We start from the raw sequence: 22,029 nt of genomic DNA on the forward strand, positions 1-22,029 counted from the left end.
TTGTTTATTATTCGAATTCATATTNTTTGAATTATTTTTACCTAATTATTAATAAATTATTTTTACAGACCATTTACAATGATAGGTCTTACTCTGATTGCTGTAGGCACAGGAGGTATTAAACCATGTGTTGCAGCATTTGGTGGTGATCAGTTTTCACCAAATCAAGTAAGGATAGTGTTGGTCTAAAATAATTATCATTTTTTTAAATTTAATTTGAAGGAAAAATCTAATTTTTAATTGTAAATATAGCATTAACTGAAAATTGTGTACATAATACAGTATATATAATCATAATTATAACTATTATTTCTATATGAAAAAATTTTTTCTCTTTTGAAATTCAAAATTAGAATTTTAAAAGAATAAAAATTATATAGAACATATTATTTCATTAATATATGGAAACAATTCTTCAGACCATATTTAATTATTTTTTTGCAAATAACTTCATAAGATTCTGACAGGATTTAAATAAATTAATTCATTTTTTAATAACTTTTTTACATTTATTGGCAATAACTTTTAACACAACATTATAATGTAAACAAATAATAATAATGTAGATAATACTCACACAATATAACTATACTCTAAGGACTACTGTTTTAGCTAATGTTAGATAATTAGATGTTTTTTGTATCAGAAAAATATGATTAGAAGATTTTCCTTAAAATACAATATTAGAATAAAAAATTTTTTTAATAATTGCATGAAAATATAAAGTACATGGAAAAAGGTTTAAAACAATAGCATATTATTTTTTTTCTGATAAGATCTCAAAAAAATTTCTGAATATAATTGTGAATGAATTCGATAAATATGTGATTAAAGTTTAATTCAGAGAGATTAATTCAAGATAAATAAATATTACATTTAATAAATGAATTCATTGAGAAAGACAATACTAAATAAGGATACCAACATATATTTTTGAATCATTTACTTTTTACATTTAAAAAAACAAATAATATAGAGTGGATCGGGGGAACATACCTAACATTTTGCTTATGAAGGAAATTATAGCGATAATTTAGGTTTTGGGGGTTTCTAATGAAGATATCATATTCTTGAGTATGTTTTCAAATGAAAATCAAAAGTAATTATGTATTGTATTTGCAATGAACACTTTTTCACTGTCTGGCATTTTAGGCATCTCACCCCAAGTATCCAGGTGAGATGCCTAAAGGATTGTGATAAGAAAACAAATATAATTGCATAAAATTAATTTTTGAATATCTTAACCAAATTAAATTTATTGAATATTTAGTATAAAATACTTTATAGTAAGTGTAACAGCACAGTATAAGTATTGTTAAGTTCCTGCCTTTTCTAATGTGCTCTATAGCTAGCTGAAAGCTTTCTTTCTTTGGTCCAGGGACCTTTTTGAGAAGTCCTTATATAGTATCTTTGCATATCTTGCAATAAAGCGAGTAAACAAAAATTTATTAAAAATAGGCATGTTATTCCAAGAAAAATGTGGCATCTTTCCCATTTGTCGGGGTAAGATGCCTAATGGATTCATGTGTTCTAGGATATCAGATCGGGATCGGTGGTAGCTGACAATGGAAACTTTAGAACCTTAACTACATCACACATTAGTTGTTTTTCGCAATTTTTAATAAATTATATTTTAACTTTTAGTTTTAAAATTACTCTGAAAATATTTCACAACAGGAAACTTCATTCTTATCTTGCTTTTATTCTTCTCAGATGTAGAAAATGTGGTAATGGTAGCAAACTTTAGCTTTCCGCACTCAATATTGGCCCAATGATCCATCATATAAACACATGACAGTATCTGACGTAACTGTTTGAAAATAACAAAAATTAGGCATCTTACATCGAATTACTATAACTATATTAATGTTCAGTGAATGGTTATCTCTTTAATCTGAAATAATTCCTTCGGTAGACTATCTTACAGCAAGTCAGGTTAAGAAACTCCTTTATTGTATTTTCACATGTGCATTTCAGGCTAGTTTTATTTTTCTAGTGTGGTGGTACACCAATGTATTTGTTATTTTTTCATATATGTTTTATATATGTTTTTCTATTTTTCCTTCCTTCTTTGTTCTTTATTTTTTTGTATATGCTTCCTGGAACTTTCTTCCAAGTGTGGGTGGTGGGTGACCTGGTTAGAGGACAAAGGAAAGGAATAGCCCAGAGAGCAAGAGGGAGAGATGAGAGGGTCACTTTTTGCTTGGGACCTGGAAGAGGGAAGACACGTCAGAGAGGTCTCCAGGTCATTTTTGCATCGACTGGAGAAGGTAACGAAAGGTTCGAAAGAAAAGAAGGTCCGAGACCCAAAGAGGAAAGAAGTATCGTGATTAAGGACACCTGAAGACTGAAAAGCCAAGTGAAATATTGATTAGCTTTCACCTACAATCGGCCCCCACAATCCAGGATGGCATCATCCGACCACCGCCACTTCGATCGCCAACTTGGGTACCCATTCTTGCTTGAAACTATATTTCTATCTATCCTATTATCTATCCTTTTCTCTCTTTCCCTTATTAGAATAAGTAGATTTAAGTTATTGATAAGTATTTTCTTTGTATCGCGATAATTTTGTTCTGACTGTGGATCTGAAAAGGTTTTGTTTTGAGAGAAAAGGGAATTAGGCGTGTCGGAATCCAGAAGATCCTGTAAAGTGTAAAATATATGGGCAAAATAAAAGCACGTTTTATTGTTTTAATATATGCATCTTTGTAAAAATAAACCTCACCACGTGCATATGACCACACTAGTCCCTCTTCAGTGCTACAGGAAGTACACATTACAAACATTGAGTTGACAAATATAATAACATGAGTAGAAATGTCAAGTAACACAAAGAAACACTTTTTTTTTGAATACCTTTAAGAACTTTGTCCACTTTTTTCCCGAGCTAAATTGTTACACTCATATGAGTGTAACAATTTAGCTCGGGAAAAAAAGTGGATTTAGCTCAATTTAGCTCGTCCTGTTCCCGAGCTAAATTGTTACACTCATATGAGTGTAATAATTTAGCTCGGGAACAGGATGAGCTTTAGAATTATAGATCAAAGAACATGAGGCAGCCATTAGATTAAAGTATAACAACTCTCCTTGGTATAACCATATCAAAAATAGTAACTGTAATATTGATAGAAATAATATTAAAATCCTGCACGTAGAGAAAAATATGTATAAAAGAAAATTTAAAGAACATATTGAAATTATAAAACATAATGACAATAATTTAATAAATATCTCTAATGGCATGCAAATTGAATAACTATGGTACGACATTACAGAGGGCATGACAATAAACCAGTAAATAGTTTTGTAAAACCTAGGCACCGAATGTGTGTAAAAGTTATTGTGTGTAAATTACTATTTAAGGATTTATACAACACATAACTATTGTTTAATGGAATATTTTCAAAGAATATAACAGAAAAACCTGTATGTATATTTTTGTAAAAAACTTTTTAAAAGTTTTTATATTACTTATTTGTTACTGAGTTTTATGATTGTATTATTATTTATAGTGACATTGTTTCATTGCAATACGGTTTACGCCCACAAAGATATTTTAACATTGTAAATAGAAGTACCGTATGAGTATAACAATTTAGCTCGGGAAAAAAAGTGGAAGTTCTTAAAGGTATTGTAAAATGTTTTTCCTTGTGTTACTTGACATTTCTACTCATGTTATTATATTTGTCAACTCAATGTTTGTAATGTGTACTTCCTGTAGCACTAAAGAGGGACTAGAAAAATAAAACTAACCCGAAATGCATATGTGAAAATACAATAAAGGAGTTTCTTATCCTGATTTGCTGTAAGATAGTCTACCGAAGGAATTATTTCGGATTAAAGAGACAATCATTCACTGAATGAATAATACAGCTACAATTAGTAAATTCAATATATTAATGTTATATAATTATGTAAACTGAAACTCTGTTTTATTAGTGTACCAATAAAGCAGAGTTATTAATTTATAAAACATAAAAAAATTGGAAATTTATTCATTATTTGTAAAATGTATATAAATTTTAATATTGTAAATGTTAAAATTCTGAGATTTTAATTTTCTGTTAATTATTATTTATACTTTATTTTTATTCTTTCAGAAGTATATTTATTCTTATACTTCTGAAAATAGATGATTCAGAATTATTAAAGAACATTTTAAAAAATAATTTACTTTAATAAAAAATTAATGATTTATTTTATATTTATTAATACAATCAAAAAAATTCTTTCTTAAAAACTGTTTTAATAATGAAAACTTTTTGTTACTAAAACAGTTTTTAAGAAAGAATAATATCTTAAAATGCTTATAAAATAATGTAGATTTTAAAATCTATTTATTGGAAAATGTTCTATATTATTAAGAATTATTATTTATTAAAATATTAATTTAAATATTTGCATAATTACTGTAAGTAAAAGTTTGCAAGTATGATATATTATTTTATATTGAAAATCTTTTATCATTATGATTTTAACTTCTATTTTTGTTTTAATATCATTACTTTACAATTATTTTTATATCAAATAAAAAATGTAATAGTTTATCAATAAAATATTTAATTTTTTTGCAAACTTTTAGGAAAAAGAGTTACAGAAGTTTTTTTCTTTTTTCTACTTGTCAATTAATTGTGGTAGTATGATTTCAACTATTCTTACCCCATACTTAAGAGGTTAGATTTCTTTTTATTTCTTATGTTAACAAATTTTTTCTAACATTCTTTTAAAATTTGCTGCTGTTATAGAATTATTATATTTAAAAATGTGATATATTATGTATTGATTAATATGATTTTGGCTACAAATTAAAATATTCAATAGCTTTTCAAGAAATCAAGAGATTGATTTCTTGAAAATTGATTAATTTCCATTTAAAATAGATAAAAATGATAATCATGTTTAATTATTTTATATGGAAATGATTTAATTATAATTTTTTCTTAAAATAAAGCAATTATTTATTAAAACATTAAAAATTGCATTAAAAATTATGATTTTAATGTTTTTAAGGTTTAATTTTGAATGTTTTATTTGAAGCATTTTATTTGAAGCAAGTTAAAAAATTAATCATAATTTATTGTTAAAATGAGTTTTTATGAAAATTCTTTGGAATTAGGATTTACAACAGTAATTATGTATAATAAGGTTATAATTAATATTTTATTTTTCTATTTTTTATGAAATATTTGATTTTTAACATATAATATAAAAAAAAGGGCTCAAAGTTAACCTCATTAAAGAGGAATTATCTAGTAATTTTAACAGTGATCTTTACTTCTGATGAAGTTTTTGGAGTTTCAATTTCTTTTTAATATTCAAATTAACTTTTTTGTTAATATTTAAAATATAATTTCATTTAATGAAGTGATGATAACTATTTAATTTAAGATCTCAAAATTATATTTAATAATAATGTAAATACTTCTGAAAATGAAATTTTTTAGTGCCAAACTTGATTTATTTAGATAGTGTGTTCATAAATCCTTTTGAAGTTCAATAACTTTTAAAAAAAATTATTATTCTGAAATTGCAAAATGCATTTCTATGTCTTTATATGAATTGGGTAATGTTCAAACTAATAATGATTACAAAGGTCTGCAAAAAATTTTTTTTCCATCTGCATGGGATATTTTTGCTGAATTATATGTTTTAAAGATCAGAGATTCTAAAAATGACTTCCATAACATCCCATCACGTATAGATTTTTTGCAAAATAAAAACAAATATTTGATAAAAACTTTTATTTATTACAATGAACTAAATATATTATATTTTCTTACAACTAATCAAAAAATTGTTTCTGATATTTATACACAATTTTAGGTCTACTCTTTTTTCTTATGACTCCTTTTCTTCTTCTCTTTGATGCTTCTCCGAACTCATTTCTGATTTCCTTCTCTGGTTTCTCGATTGAGCATCCAACAGTAGTCAGTTAACATATTGACATCCCATTTTTCTTGGTAATGTCTCTCGATATCATAGACATCCTGGTGAAATCTTTCACCCTGTTCTTCACTGTAGGCTCCCAAGTTTTCGGGAAAATAATCAATATGGGAGTGTAAGAAATGAACTTTTAAGCTCATCTTGCATCCTTGAGTTTCATATGCTACCAGCATGCGTTATACAATGGTTTTGTAGTCAGGGTTCTTAGTATCCCCAAAAACTTATGCACTACATTCTTGAAAGAATCCCATGCTTCTTTTTCCTTTTCTCCCATTGTTTCCAAAAAGAGGGGATCAGATAAAGGGGATGTTGACTTTTCACTGTGTATTCACCACAAACATAACAGAAGCTGTCGGGAGAAATTACACAACCTCTGTGAGCCATATTCCAGGAATAAAAATACAACCACAGTAGTGTTTGAATGCTGGATATAAACTGAGTGTGGCATTAGATGGTCAGCGAGATACTGAACTTATTTATCTTGTTGAAACATGATCTAATCCAACAACAGGTTGTTTATATTTATTCCTAGTATCCCAGATAATATGTCAAAACATGCTCAACCGCACTATCATCTTTTAACCTGTTTTTAACGATCATGTGACCTTCCTCCTAACGTTAAAACTACTTAACTCACCTCTCCCTACCACTACTCTCTTCAATCATTAACATTATTTATTTATTTATTACCAAGTCCAGCTATAATTGAGAGAATTAATGTGAGAAATCTTCATTTTAAGGCCATTTAAAAAAAAAAGAAAAAAAGAATACTAAATTTTAAGTTAACTAGGAATTTTATGCTAAATACAAACAACTTGATTGTAACTAAAAAAATTGATGAGATGGAATTTTTTTGGTATTTTTTTTGTTTTTACCAAGTTGAAATCTATAAGAAAATGTATAAAAATCCTATGCAGGTTTTTACTTGCAGACCTGTGTTATTTTAATTAATGATCCTGATTTAGATTTGCTTGACTCTCAAAAATTATCATGTTCTATAATAAATATTTTAATTATTAAAAACAGGAAAAATGTTCAAATTACAAAATGTGTAGAATAATGTTAATTACATAAAAAATATGCTCATTTATAAATTTGTCAAAACTGTGTTTGTGTACATAAACAAATTTCATGACACATCAAATATGTTATAATAATTATTTGTTATTATAGCATTATCACAGCATATTTGATGTGTCATGAAATGCTATTGCTATTTTTCTCTCTGATGATATGTGAAGAAAACTTCAAATGCTTTCTTCCAAACATTATTATAAAAGAAAGTTACTATTTATAATTCTGTTTTTTACCATGATTTTAGACATGCAAAACAAGATCGAAGTTATTATTCAAAACAAAAATTAAACTGAAGGTAAATGTAAATTTTGTAAGAAAGCATTAGCTGTACTGATGTATTTGTTCAAGTTTTTTTATGTTTCAGGGACAAAGAACTAGATTTTATTACTTTACTATAGAGCTTTTATTTTGCATATGTCTTCTTTTACACACACAGGAAAAAAAGGGGTCTGACACAAAGAGGGTTCTATTTTTATATATGGAACCAGAGCACCATCTGTGGGGAAATATCCACAACACAAATAGCAGAATTAAAAAAAAAACACTAAAATTATTTAGATTACAACAGTAACAATGATAATAATAATAGTAGCAACAACAACAATAATAATAATTATCTTCCTTTTTTACCTTCTCAACAGTATTTGCCACAGAAAGTAAAAGTAAATATTATTATTTCTTAAAAGGTTTTATCTGTAAATTTGAAACAAGAATAAGGACTGTGTTTTGGATTAACACAGTTCTCTTTTTAAATTTGCAAATGGCTTGGTCTCATTCTATAACTATCATTTTATCTTCTAACAATCAAAGCATTAATCAATTATTACATAAACATTTTGAAAATTATATCCATATCATCACAGTAATGATTATAAGACTCATCACTATTAATTAATATTTAGTCATTTTCTTGTAAATTATGAAATCTAAAAAGAAGATTTTGCAACAGTTTATATAACTTAATTAAATTTTAATTAAATTTCTTATGACTGCTGTTATATATATATTGTAAAGTCTTTGTAAATCCGCACTTAAAATGTAAATTTTAATATTGGCGGTAGACTATCACACAGCTTTAGCCAATGATTTCACTTTATTCTATTACTATAGATGCATTTCGGTCCTTTTCTAAAAAAGGTCCCTCTTCAGTACATTTGAGTACACAGTTTTATTTATACATCCCTTTAGCACTTTTATCTTGAGCGCACTAAATTATTTTTATTTATGTCTTGTGTATGTATTTTTCTATGATAGTCCATGAACTGTCTTTTTTATTAATTGTACACAATAAAAACACTCCACTGGTAACTATTTAACTGCTCTTTGCACACTATAAACCAATTTGATAATAACTGTTCACAAGTATATATATATAAGTTTATATAACTTTTATTTACAAATAAACAAATATTAAAGACATAAATAAAATTTTCTAATATATGAAAATATCTTAGATTTTGTATATGGTATTATAAACTATAACGAAAATAATAACTCATTTGTTTTGTATCTGTATTATTATAACACACATACAAAATAAATCCTATTTGCTACAGCAATATTTTTATTCAATGACAGATTTTTTTTTTTTTTGTTGAATTATTATTAATTATAAATCAAATAAATAATAATAATACATTAAGTAAGTTTTATTATTATATTGTTTGGAATCGTGCTGTACATCAAAAAAATTTATTTTTTTTTTAATTATACACAAAAAATAAAGCAATAAAACACAGTAATGAAACATTGAAAAAATAATTATTTATAAGATAAAACAATAATGGAATGGAACTTACATGTATATATTTATATTACAAATTTAGTAAACTATGTATATAAATGAAGGTGTTTGTTTGTTTGTTTGCTATCAAAACAAACAAACACAAAAACAAATTATTTTTTACATTTAAATAGACCCTCATTTCATTATTGGATTTCCCATCACAATTAATGGAAAATGGTAAAGTTTTATCAAAATTAGTGCATTAAATTTTGAGAATGAACTCATTCTAAAAACCCATAGAAGACAATTCTACAACCTTATATCTCAAAAACAAAGTTATGGACCTCCATTTTTTTAATTATATTTTTGGATTCCTCATCTCAATTAATGGAAAATGACAAAGTTTAATCAAAATCAATCAAACAGATTTTGATAATGAATACTTAGAGAAGAGGTTTTGTTATCACACAAAAGTAATTATTTTCACATTTTTGCAAGATTTTTTTATTTAAACAAGTTATATGAAGTCCTTCAGATGTTAAGGTTAGCAACTTCAATCACATGAGAGGCCATCACAGCCTATCCAACATGGATCAGTTTTCAAATATTAATAGTAAACCAGTATTAATTAATGATCGTTGACCATTCTCTCTTCTGGGAGGAAGTCAACGACTACTTTTGATTGAATTACTTCAATCCCCTTCAGCGATAGTCCCTTCTTCCTATTGGACCAGCAATATGGTACATTTGATTAGGAAAATTACATAATTCGAGATTACCAATGAGCATAAAATATGTTTTAAGTGGTTTTTGAGGGTGCCAAGTTTAAATATTTGTTCCATTTTTTGCAAAATTTGATTTGTTGCCAGATTACCATTTGACATTTGGCTGTGAATGGTACAGATTCTTAGAGTTAACATTAGAAAAAAATATGATATCTGAAAAACGTTAAGATATTGCATTTTCAATTCCTGTCTACTTCACCAATGAAATTCACTTTTGAGTCTTGCAATTCATTGTGATAGCTTGTTGTATTTTTGTTGCAACATTTCTTCCACAAACAATTTTTGAGCTAATTTTCAATTGATTACTTTTTACTTATTTGGTTTATGGCTGCTCTATCACTCACTAACAAAATTTCTCAGGAACTATAGATATATTTATTTGTTTTTTTTTTAATTGTATTTATTTTTTCCCTATAATATTTTGTAAAAACCTCCTGTAGCATGTGGTCTGTGGGGTTGAACAAAAGAAGAAGTTAAAACTATGAATAGTCAGCATCACAGCATTGTTTTATAAACAAAAGTTTATTGGGAACAAATACACGACTAATGGAACAATACAAAGTTTAATCATGTTACAATAATATTCTTACTCTGATTATCCTTCTCCTGACCTTCCTTCCTTACGCGAAACCCTCCTTTTTTCTGATAGATTCAAACAAAATAAAAATAAAAAGAGGAAAAAAATATAAAATATATAAATAGCTTCGAAGCACTACAATTTATTTGTTGTTAAATAAATTTTGCCTTTTACTGTACACTAGCATCAAACATTGCCAAGGTAAGATTAAGTTTCCCCATTCGTAATGAAATAATTAAATATTTTGATTACTTTTCAAAATATGTTAATGGTCATATTTTATCTGATTAGTGGTACCTTAGTGTACTGTACCTGTTAGAAATGCCTGTAACTTATGATTTTCTTTTTATTGCTCAAATATAACTCATAGATAATTTTCTTATAATGTAGCTAATAGTTTTTGATTAATACAGAGCACATGGTTTACCTTATTATTCATGATACAAAAGATTTTGTAAAATATACTATATAATTCATAATTATTGTTTTATCTTATTTGAATTGTTTATATCTTTAAAATGTTTTGTTTGGGCTATTTTGTTGGTTTGGGGTGGCTATTTTCAATATGTAATTAAAATAAATAAATATATAAGAAGAAATTATTGAATCTATTGAAATTATTGGTAATAAACTATAAATTATTTTTATAAACTTAATAATTAATTGGTTCTCTTAGTCTAATAAAATTTATATTTTAATTAAAAGTTTTAAAATTTAGAATGTTAATAAATTATTTAATGAATTTTCAGAGGATGTAAAATGTTTTGGAGATAACAGTTGCTTTGCTTTAGCATTTGGAGTCCCTGCAATTCTTATGATTGTTTCATTAAGTAAGATTTTTAAGAAAAGATTTATTCAATAAGTATTTATTGATAACTGTACATAAATTAAATAGTTAATAGAAAATAAACTAATAATTTTTTTTATTATTATTACTGAAAAGTTTGATTGCATTTCAACTTGAAATTAAAAATTATTTATTTAACTGTTCTTGAAAGTTTAAGTAAAAATTTAAACAAATACATAACACTGGAATTTAATAATTAACTAAAAACTTGCATCTTTTAACTCTTGCAAAAAGTTTATATTATCATCATCATATTATGTAACAGTTAAAACCGTTACATAATATGATGATGATAGTTAAAATAATTATATTTTTATTCTTCTCAAGGAACATATCTAGTTTAGAGTTCCTGCTATAGAGAAAGGATGAGTGAAGATAGTTTGGATAGTCTATATTTATATTTTTAATCAATTTTAGTGTTTTGGATTTTTAAATGTAACATACATTGTTATACAGAATTGATTGCCCATTGGAGTTTGAAAAATTTCAAGACTAATCTGATAGATTTTCAGATTGTTTCAGCAATATATTTAAAACCAATATTTATCCAGCTATAGATTAGAAAATATATTAATACAAAATGTCAGGAAGAAAGATATCATAAATGACAGTCTTTCTTTATTAAATGTCAATCAGTTGTTTTTAAAAATTAAGTTGTTTGTTTTAAATTAAAAAAAATTTTAAATATCATTGATAAACTAACAATATATTTTTGAAATACATTTCATTAAGTTTTATATCAATTTTTGTTAGCTAAATTTTAATTAAAATATATAAACCAGTTATTAATAATTATATTTAAGATGATTTAAAAAATTTCATGCTGCATTATATAGTCAAAATATTTTATTTTATTATTGAAAAAGCTATATATTTTATAAATGAATATAAAATTTTAAAATACTTAGTGGAGTTTTATAAAAAGTTTTGTTTGTTTACATTTTAACATGCGAATATAATGCCATTAAGAATATGTAGAAAATTATTTTTAAAATAACTTTGAATAATTTTATTATTTTTGTGTAATTCAGAGGTAAAAAAATAAAATAATATTTAAATTTATAAGTCTATCTACCATATACCTAGTTAAACAAAAATTTTTGTTAACTTAAATTGATATTAACCAATCTATAGAAATGTTATTGGAATATTTTCTGTAAATTCTAGTGATTTATCTAGAGGAAAATTGAAATTTAGATTGATAGAAGTTCTTTGTGAATTTTTATGATGTAACTAAAAAGTTATGTCTGAAAATGTTTGCTTTGTAGCAAACATTTCAAAATGAATTCATTACAAAACTACAGTTTTTTTTGTTAAAAAAATTAATTCATTCTTTATCAGTCATAAATACATGATATTTTCTGTTTACAGAATGAGTGATCTCAGTACATCACTAAAATATCAAAATGTCTGTTAATTATAGGACCATTAATCAATTAATCTTCAATAAATGACATAATAATTATTTTAATAAATTATAAGTATANAAATTAAAAATTATTTATTTAACTGTTCTTGAAAGTTTAAGTAAAAATTTAAACAAATACATAACACTGGAATTTAATAATTAACTAAAAACTTGCATCTTTTAACTCTTGCAAAAAGTTTATATTATCATCATCATATTATGTAACAGTTAAAACCGTTACATAATATGATGATGATAGTTAAAATAATTATATTTTTATTCTTCTCAAGGAACATATCTAGTTTAGAGTTCCTGCTATAGAGAAAGGATGAGTGAAGATAGTTTGGATAGTCTATATTTATATTTTTAATCAATTTTAGTGTTTTGGATTTTTAAATGTAACATACATTGTTATACAGAATTGATTGCCCATTGGAGTTTGAAAAATTTCAAGAGTAATCTGATAGATTTTCAGATTGTTTCAGCAATATATTTAAAACCAATATTTATCCAGCTATAGATTAGAAAATATATTAATACAAAATGTCAGGAAGAAAGATATTATAAATGACAGTCTTTCTTTATTAAATGTCAATCAGTTGTTTTTAAAAATTAAGTTGTTTGTTTTAAATTAAAAAAAATTTTAAATATCATTGATAAACTAACAATATATTTTTGAAATACATTTCATTAAGTTTTATATCAATTTTTGTTAGCTAAATTTTAATTAAAATATATAAACCAGTTATTAATAATTATATTTAAGATGATTTAAAAAATTTCATGCTGCATTATATAGTCAAAATATTTTATTTTATTATTGAAAAAGCTATATATTTTATAAATGAATATAAAATTTTAAAATACTTAGTGGAGTTTTATAAAAAGTTTTGTTTGTTTACATTTTAACATGCGAATATAATGCCATTAAGAATATGTAGAAAATTATTTTTAAAATAACTTTGAATAATTTTATTATTTTTGTGTAATTCAGAGGTAAAAAAATAAAATAATATTTAAATTTATAAGTCTATCTACCATATACCTAGTTAAACAAAAATTTTTGTTAACTTAAATTGATATTAACCAATCTATAGAAATGTTATTGGAATATTTTCTGTAAATTCTAGTGATTTATCTAGAGGAAAATTGAAATTTAGATTGATAGAAGTTCTTTGTGAATTTTTATGATGTAACTAAAAAGTTATGTCTGAAAATGTTTGCTTTGTAGCAAACATTTCAAAATGAATTCATTACAAAACTACAGTTTTTTTTGTTAAAAAAATTAATTCATTCTTTATCAGTCATAAATACATGATATTTTCTGTTTACAGAATGAGTGATCTCAGTACATCACTAAAATATCAAAATGTCTGTTAATTATAGGACCATTAATCAATTAATCTTCAATAAATGACATAATAATTATTTTAATAAATTATAAGTATATATGTAAAATTATAATGAATTAAAATTTTAAAATACAAGGTCTGTTCAAAAAGTATCGGACCTTATTTTTTTCCGCGTAAACCAATGATGCGAGAGAGGCCTCCTTCGGTGGAGTTGTGGAGGGGACAGTCATGCACAGCCCTGAATTTTTTCCCGCCTGCAGAAAGCGTCAGTCGTTGGCAATCGGCGTATGAGTGAGGTCATGTAGTGCGCTCTCGTCGGATTTCACTAAGCTGGAAAATGACTGAACAACGTGAGCAGCGATATTACATCAAATTTTGCCAAAAACCTTGGCGATACCCGAGTGTAAACCATTCGCAAGATTCAGCAGGCTTTCGGGGACGATCCTCGAGGCCAAAAAAAGCGCGGCAGGTCCGCAGCAATATCAAAGGTCATGTTGACAGTTTTTTCGACTCTCGTGGGGTGGTGTGTCGTGAGTACGCACCACAAGGCCAAACCATCCCAAAGGAGTACTACCAGGAGGTCCTTCGTCGTCTTTCCGATACAGTGCGATGCAAACGATGGGATCTGTGGTCGATCAAAACTTGGCAGCTCCATCGTGATAACGCATCCGCCCATTCTGCGCATCTGATTCGGGCTTTCGTCGCCAAACACAATACTCCTGTGGTTCGTCACGCTCCGTACTCTCTCCACATGGCTCCGTGTGACCTTTGGCTATTTCTCAAGCTGTAAATGCCGCTAAAAGGAACCCAAATTTAGTTGAGAGAAGACATCATACGAAATGCGATGGACCAGCTTATAACCATTCCAAAAGATGCGTTCCAGCAGTGTTTCCAGCAATGGCAGGAACGCTGGGAGAAGTGTATACATTACCAAGGAGATTACTTTGAAGGGGATTAGGGTTTTGTACCTCAAAGTCAATAAATTTATTTTTGCCGACCAAAGGTCCGATACTTTTTGAACAGACCTTGTATTTATGATAATATATAATTTATTAAAAAGAAATTGCATATAAAATTTGGAATTTCTTCCTCTTACAGTTATTTTTGTTTTGGGTCGTCCTTTATATAAAATTATTGCGCCAACTGGAAATATTGTTGTTCAAGTTGTTTCTGCTATTTGCGTAAGTAATAGTGAAAATTCAAATTTATTATGTTTTCTGTTTTACAGTAATATTGGTATTTTTTTGTTAAAAATTTTAACATTGCATTTATTTAATAAAACTATGGAGGATATATTTTATGATTTTTGAATCTTTAATTTCAAAATATAAATTATTTAACTAATGTTTTTAATCATAACACTTAAAATTGATAAAAATACTTAAATTAAAAAGTAAAAAATTAAATTTATTTTAAGAAATCAAATAGAATGAGCAATTATTTATTGTGACATCATCACAATGCCAGGGTGCAATTTTTCATCACAATGCTCACAATTTTCATAGTGTCATGCCCCTGTACACCATACTTTTCCTCTTAACAATAAAATCATGCCAATCATCTATCTAACTCCATTTAGGAGAAAACTTTTCAATTGAAATAACATGATTTCCAGTCCAAACTGGAAGTTTTTATACAATTATTCAGGGCCTCCTGCCCCTAAGCTTTTTTTATTTATTTATTTGGTTTGATTTTTATCTATCTAACTTCATTCACAAGATTAAAGCAGGACAGATAGATTGATGGATGCCAGTGGGAATTTATAGTCTACAATTTTCAAAAATTGGACTGCCCAATAAAATCAAGAAAGCTTAAATTTCTTTGTAAAAGATGAGATGCTCTTATTTATAAATTTTTAATTTAATTAAAACAATTTATAAACTAAATAAGATTTATGCAAAATTATTTTTATAAACTAATCATATTATCTGAGATAAATGCCATTGAGATTTATAATAAATTTTCTAAATACTAAATTTATATTGTGAAACAAAGAAAAAAAGTGTAATTGAAAACTCCACAGTTAATTTCAAGAAATGAAATATCAAAAGTATATGTTAATCTACAAATTAAATTATTAAATTCTATTCATCTTTATTAATTGCATGAAGTTTATGATATCAGAATCATTAAATATAGTTATATTTTCATTTGGTTCATTTGGTGATACTACTTCTCTTTGTCAAAACAGAAATATCCAAACAGTTTTTTGTTAGTTCAAAATATTTTTAATAATTTTACTAATGGATTTTTAAATTATACATTTTTTCTAGATTTTCAGCAAATGATTATTATTATCAGCATCAGCTAAATTTTTCAAACTTTTTTTTAATTATTTTGTTATTCTTTTTCATTTTAATATATTACTTTAATTAATATTTATTTTCAACTTGTTATTAATTCAATAGCCTGTTAAATTTGTTTTATTTTTATTTCTTTTTACACAAAATGTATGCATATTTTTGTTAAATGTTCTACCATCTGCTTGTTTTTCCTATATAATAATTATCAAATATACAATGCATTTGTAATATCCTCAATATATTTAGTGTAATACTCATGTTCTGTTTAAGAAACAAGAATTTTAATTTTTTCAAATAAAATTACATTATGTAAAATACTTATAAATTCATTAGCATTATGAAATAATGCATTAATACAATAAAGAAGCACTGTATAGGTGTGTGAGATTACTACACTCCCAGAAATAATCACTCTAGTTGCAATAAAACAAAAAATAAACAGAACTAAAAGAAATAATACAATTAAAAATAAAAGTACAGTATACAGCAATTAAAATAATAACTACAAATTTCTTTTGCAAATAGTTTTAGAAGTTTTAAAATTACTGAATAAAAGAATGATCTAAATTGATTGCATTGAAAATAGCTCTTTAAAAGAAAGCATTACATAATACAAATAATCTAAGATTAGGTCTAAAAAATATAAAATGTTTTTAGTACTGATATCTATTTGGACAGCATAAAGATATATTGTGAGAAGGAAAAAATCCATTAAAAATTCATTTATTTCAATAGAATTTTATTTTTTAATTCTTTGAAGATTAAGAAAACCAAACCTTGCCCTAGTGACATTACCAGAATTAGAGAAAGATAATTTCCCAACTTATTAATTACAAGATAAACCTTGTTTAACTCATTCAATAATATGTTTTATTAGAAGGGTACAGCTGCAGACCAAACAGATAAACAATACTTTAAAGATTAGTGGAAAAAAAGGGCTCTTAAGACAGAAAGTTGAGTTACAATTATGCCATATGACCTCTCTTTGGATAGCTAAACTTTTAATTATTTTTTCAACATGACAACTAAATGTTAGTTCATCAAAAATAACTCCAAGATCATTAACTGTAGAAATATATTTAATTTATAAAATAATTTAACTTAAAGTAACAAATGGTGAACACATTAAATACAATATTGTAATTTATATCAAATTCTTAGACCAGTATCAAGGATTAAATGGATTAAGTTTAATTAGTTTTGAAGAAATAAACAATATAAATTTTTCATGTGAATCTAATGAAATTTATTACTTGATATTCATGCATAAGATATCATTGTTAAAATCTGTACTCATCAGCACATATTCATATAAACCATCATTTAGATTATCAAAAATATTAAAGTTTTGCTATTAATGTAATCTTTTTTTCTCTTGTCAAATTTCTTAAGATATTTGCTTAAAAATTCCTAAAATAAAATTCATAAAATAAAGCTATATTCTGGATTGTATCTGTTAATTGTAATAGACATAGCAAAATTAATTTTTATTTGAATAATACAAAGAACATTATTTTAAACAAGCAACAACAATAAGCAAATTTATGTGTGTTAAAAAACAAAAATGTCATTAATTCTAAAATGTTCTATATTTGTTATTTAATAAATTTTTATTATGTTTTATTATTACTGAGTTTTGTATAAAATTCAGAAATCTGGATACAATCTAATTAATTTAAAATGAATAATGAGTCATATACAATAGAATTTACTTATTGTAATCACATTGAGATTCACAGATAACAATAACCAACTTAAGCAGGATAGGTAAATAAACTTATATTAGTTATTGGAAATCCTGGTTTTATTAGTTCTTATATTAAAAGGACGTGTTAAAACAACTAAAAATTGTATAACTTGAAGATTTATTAATTTAATTATTATTAATTAATACATAATTCATCCAGTTCTGTTTGCCTGCCACTGCCTTTAATAACAACTAGCATATAATTAAAATAATATATGCCAGCAATTTAAACAACTATACCCTGAGTAAATAATGATTAAAGCAATTATTTTGATGTTTAAAATACAAACTAATCCCCCCAACAGAAAACAAAATATAAGACCTAAAATAAAAATAATCATATATAAACCTACTAATTGGAAATCTAATCAAGACTGATATTCAGTTATTGTTATAAGTTAATGATTACACATGTTCAGGTGTAACTGTTAAAAGAGAGCTTCAAAATGTCTATTTGCATGAAAATGTTGATAACAATAAATAAAACTGTGATTATAATAAGCTTTATAAATATATTTTAACTTACACTTTGGAACATGCTAATTCTGATAATGTTAAACAACCAATAGTAATATTTATTATTATAATAAGCAGAGTCTACCTAAATAGAAGTTGTTCATCTTGTAAATTCTCGTATATTTTACGTTTGTGAATAATTTCATATTAATTATTATTATTATTGTAAACTTTGAACTAAATAATAAGATACAATAAATCTGACTTACGGAACCTGTAACCGATGCGTATCACTTTTTCTTTCAACAACCAAACGTTTTCGGTTACAGGTTCCGTAAGTCAGATTTATTGTATTGTATACAACCCGATGTGCAGTTGATATTATATAAATAATAAGATACTTAAAAAAAATAGTTGTAAGCTGAGAATAATGTTTTTTGTGTACAGTATCTATTTAATGTTAAAATGAAAAACATATTTGTAAAATAAAAACAAATTATTGTTTTATTTTACAAATATGTTTTTCAGTGGCAGAAATGTAGAGATTCTCCCAAACAAAAATAGCTTTTTATGTTCCTAGCAGCATTTCAGTAATTTTGTTTTGCTCCAGAGCAGCTGGTAATTGTGATCAAGCACTTTCTTTGCTAACACTGTAACTGTCCTGCCATTTTTGATGCTCTTGATGTTCGATGTTCGAGATGTCTTCTTGATGTTCGATGCTCATTTATTCTCGAACATCAAGAAGACATCAAAAATGGCAGGCCAGTTACAGAGTTAGCAAAGAAAGTGCTTGATCACAATTACCAGCCACTCTGGAGGAAAACAAAATTACTGAAATGCTGCAATGAACATAAAGAGCTATTTGTTTGGGAGAGTCTCTCTATTTTCAAATACATTTCAAAATAATCACATTTAAAATTTAATTTTTTTTTTTAAGTCTTAAATATAATTTACTGAATTGAATTTTATTGAAATTTTGTTCTTAATTATATCATATTTTTACTTTCAGCATGCTTTAGGAAGGAAAATAAAATCAAAAGCAGTTAGAAAAGAAGATCATTGGTTAAATTACGCTGAAGATAAATATGATGTTAGATAATATATTGTATAAAGTTAGATAAATTTATTTGTGATATTTGATAAATTTTATAAAATTTATATTACATAATTTACATTTTATAAATATTTTATAATTAAAATTATATAATACAGTGAGACCACAATATCCATGGTTCACAAACATCATATTTTTAATTATAGGTCAAGTGTAAATATGTGAAACAATTCAAAATACATAATAATATGTAACAGTACCTGTTTTTATTTTCCCTTAATCTGCCTTGTTATATGCATGCATGAACATGGGTTTTATAGATGATTTGCTGTTATCTGCAGTAGTCTTTGGAATGTATCATTTGTGGATATGGCAGTTCTCCTGTAATAACTTTTACTTTCCTGGCTGTTATGTATTGTAACATAGGAAAATATTGAAATTATGCCAAATTTGACCCTCCAAGTTTTTTGCAGATCTTCATGTTTTGAGACCTCCTGAATTCAAAAGTCAAAAAAGCTCCAAAAAAATTCCATGTGTGTGTGTGTGTGTGTTGGCATCTATTTCACTTAATATCTCAGGATGGGATAAATATTAAGATATGAAATTTGACAAGATGGCTTGTATATGAGGGGCATTGATAGTATTAAATTTTGGTGATTAAAGATAGAGAGGGTGAGGAGATAAAGGGGTGTCATCTGTCATATCTTGATACAAGTAGAATGTAATGATTTTATTCATTATTAACATTTACATTTACTTTGATTGCCAGATTGCTGAGTGGTCAAGGTGGCAGCCTACTGCTCTGGGGGATCCAGGATTGAATTTGGATGGGTTGAAAAATTTTTGGGGATTTTTTGACATATGGTCCGACTGGATATGTCGACCCTCATCCCTCACCACCCGGCTACCCCATTGTGAGCCTGGACAAACCCATAACATGGGATTGCTTAAAAGTGGCCCTCTTAGGCCCACAGGGCAGAAAGAATTTAAAAAATAGAAAAAGAACATTTACACTTTTTTCTCTACTCCAAAAATTAAGCTTTTGACATTTTATAGTAATTAAAAATATAAAGGTTTTTTATAACAAAATCTCGTAACAGATGGTGCCACACACAATTTTATTTATTTTGCTTACTAATATAAAAGTTATTTTTTTAAAATAAAAACTCATAACAGCTAGGAAAGTTACTCAATTCTTGTTTCTGGATTTTTTAATTTTTAGATACCACATTTATTCTAATAAACTGCCCTCTAATAGTAAGTGCATTGCCTTATGTATAGGAGAAAGATAAGGCTTATTTTAAAGTGAAAATTAGTCTATTTAGTTACTCTTACTGTATGTTGAAATAAAAAGTGTGTGCTGAGCATTGTATTATTGTTTGAATAATAATAAAGTATGAAAGAGTTACCACATTTATTCCATTAATAGTCACCTTCAAATAATAATCACACCCAATTCTCAAAAAATAAAAATAATAATCACCCTCTAACAGTGCAAGTTGCAAGCTGGAAAAAGTTATAGATATGCTATTTGTCAGAATAAATATGGTATTAAAGGATTAAGCATCATAATATTACATAAATTAATTTTTCATTAATAACCTAATTAAGAATTAACACAAGTGAAAATTTTAAAAAGTTATTTAAAGATAATAGAGAGGTTGCAGCCGACATTTTCAATGCAAGAATGTATATGTCGGACGTTTAGTGCCGCCTTCCTTTCAGTCTAGAAGTCTGACAATGGCATTTGGAACGTCAAGCATGATTCCATTGACGTTCCAAATACCATTGTCAAACTTCTAGGCTCAAAGGAAGACGGTGCTAAACGTTCAACGTACACGTTTTTGCATTGAAAATGTCAGCCGCAATCTCTCTATTAAAAGTATATTAAAGATATAATCAGTTAAATCTATTTTTAAATTTATTATTTATCAATAATATAAAATAAGTGAATAATTTAAATAACTATATATATTGAATAAAATATTAAACTCCATAATGAATACTTAATATTAAATAAGATATTTATGTATTTATTTTGAAACATTAATATATTTACGGTATACTAATATATTTCAAAATATTTTTGTAATAAATTAGTTTAAAAAATTATGAATGTATAAGATATAGTAAGATAATTTAGCCAAATCTATCCTTATAATTTTTGACATAAAGTTTTTAAATCAATACTCTATAAATGTTTACTAATTGAACTCTGAGAATTCTGAACTATGATGATAAAAATAAGTTAAACAAATTCATTACAGTATGATATTTTAACAAAACTTTTTATGTACAAAATGTTTTTAGTTTCTTTACAGAAAAGGTCTTCTTACATTTTATTATAAATGCTCATATACAGAAATGTTTGTTATTTTTAGAATGTTTTATATCCTTTGCAGTTTCATATGATTAATGCATGCATCTCTTTCTTTGAATTGTTTAGATTATTAAATGTTCATTATTCTCATTTCAATTATATATTAATCATTTCTCTCTTGAAATAGTTTTTTATACTTCTTTTTTAGATAGTCTGTATTGAAATATTAAATTATTGAAATCAGTTAAATTTTATATTTTTCTATAATGTCTTTAGCCTTAGTTTTATTTTGTAAAATGCTATCACTTTCTTATAATAATAATTTCAAATAGTAATGATAATAGTATTTCTCTTTTTCAATGTATAAAGTTTTTTAAATTTCATTAGTATAAATATTAGGAGCAGTCAAATGAAAATGGGTCACCAAACAC

At 25.8% G+C, this 22,029-nt stretch overlaps 1 protein-coding gene across 4 annotated transcripts in view; it reads left to right on the top strand.

The window, feature by feature from the left end:
* LOC111625642 (solute carrier family 15 member 1-like) overlaps positions 1-22,029 on the top strand; it is a 93,882-nt gene that overhangs the window by 34,187 nt on the left and 37,666 nt on the right. For all 4 annotated transcript variants that reach the window (XM_023368855.1, XM_023368854.1, XM_023368856.1 and 1 more), the window contains 5 exons: positions 69-168; positions 4,586-4,676; positions 10,861-10,941; positions 14,817-14,899; positions 19,234-19,314. In XM_023368855.1, the coding sequence (XP_023224623.1) occupies positions 69-168; positions 4,586-4,676; positions 10,861-10,941; positions 14,817-14,899; positions 19,234-19,314 (436 nt within the window). The remainder of the gene's footprint in view (positions 1-68; positions 169-4,585; positions 4,677-10,860; positions 10,942-14,816; positions 14,900-19,233; positions 19,315-22,029) is intronic.

Source organism: Centruroides sculpturatus, unplaced genomic scaffold (genome assembly GCF_000671375.1).
Source record: "Centruroides sculpturatus isolate CEXI.00-Female unplaced genomic scaffold, Cexi_2.0 scaffold464, whole genome shotgun sequence".
NCBI lineage: Eukaryota > Metazoa > Arthropoda > Arachnida > Scorpiones > Buthidae > Centruroides > Centruroides sculpturatus.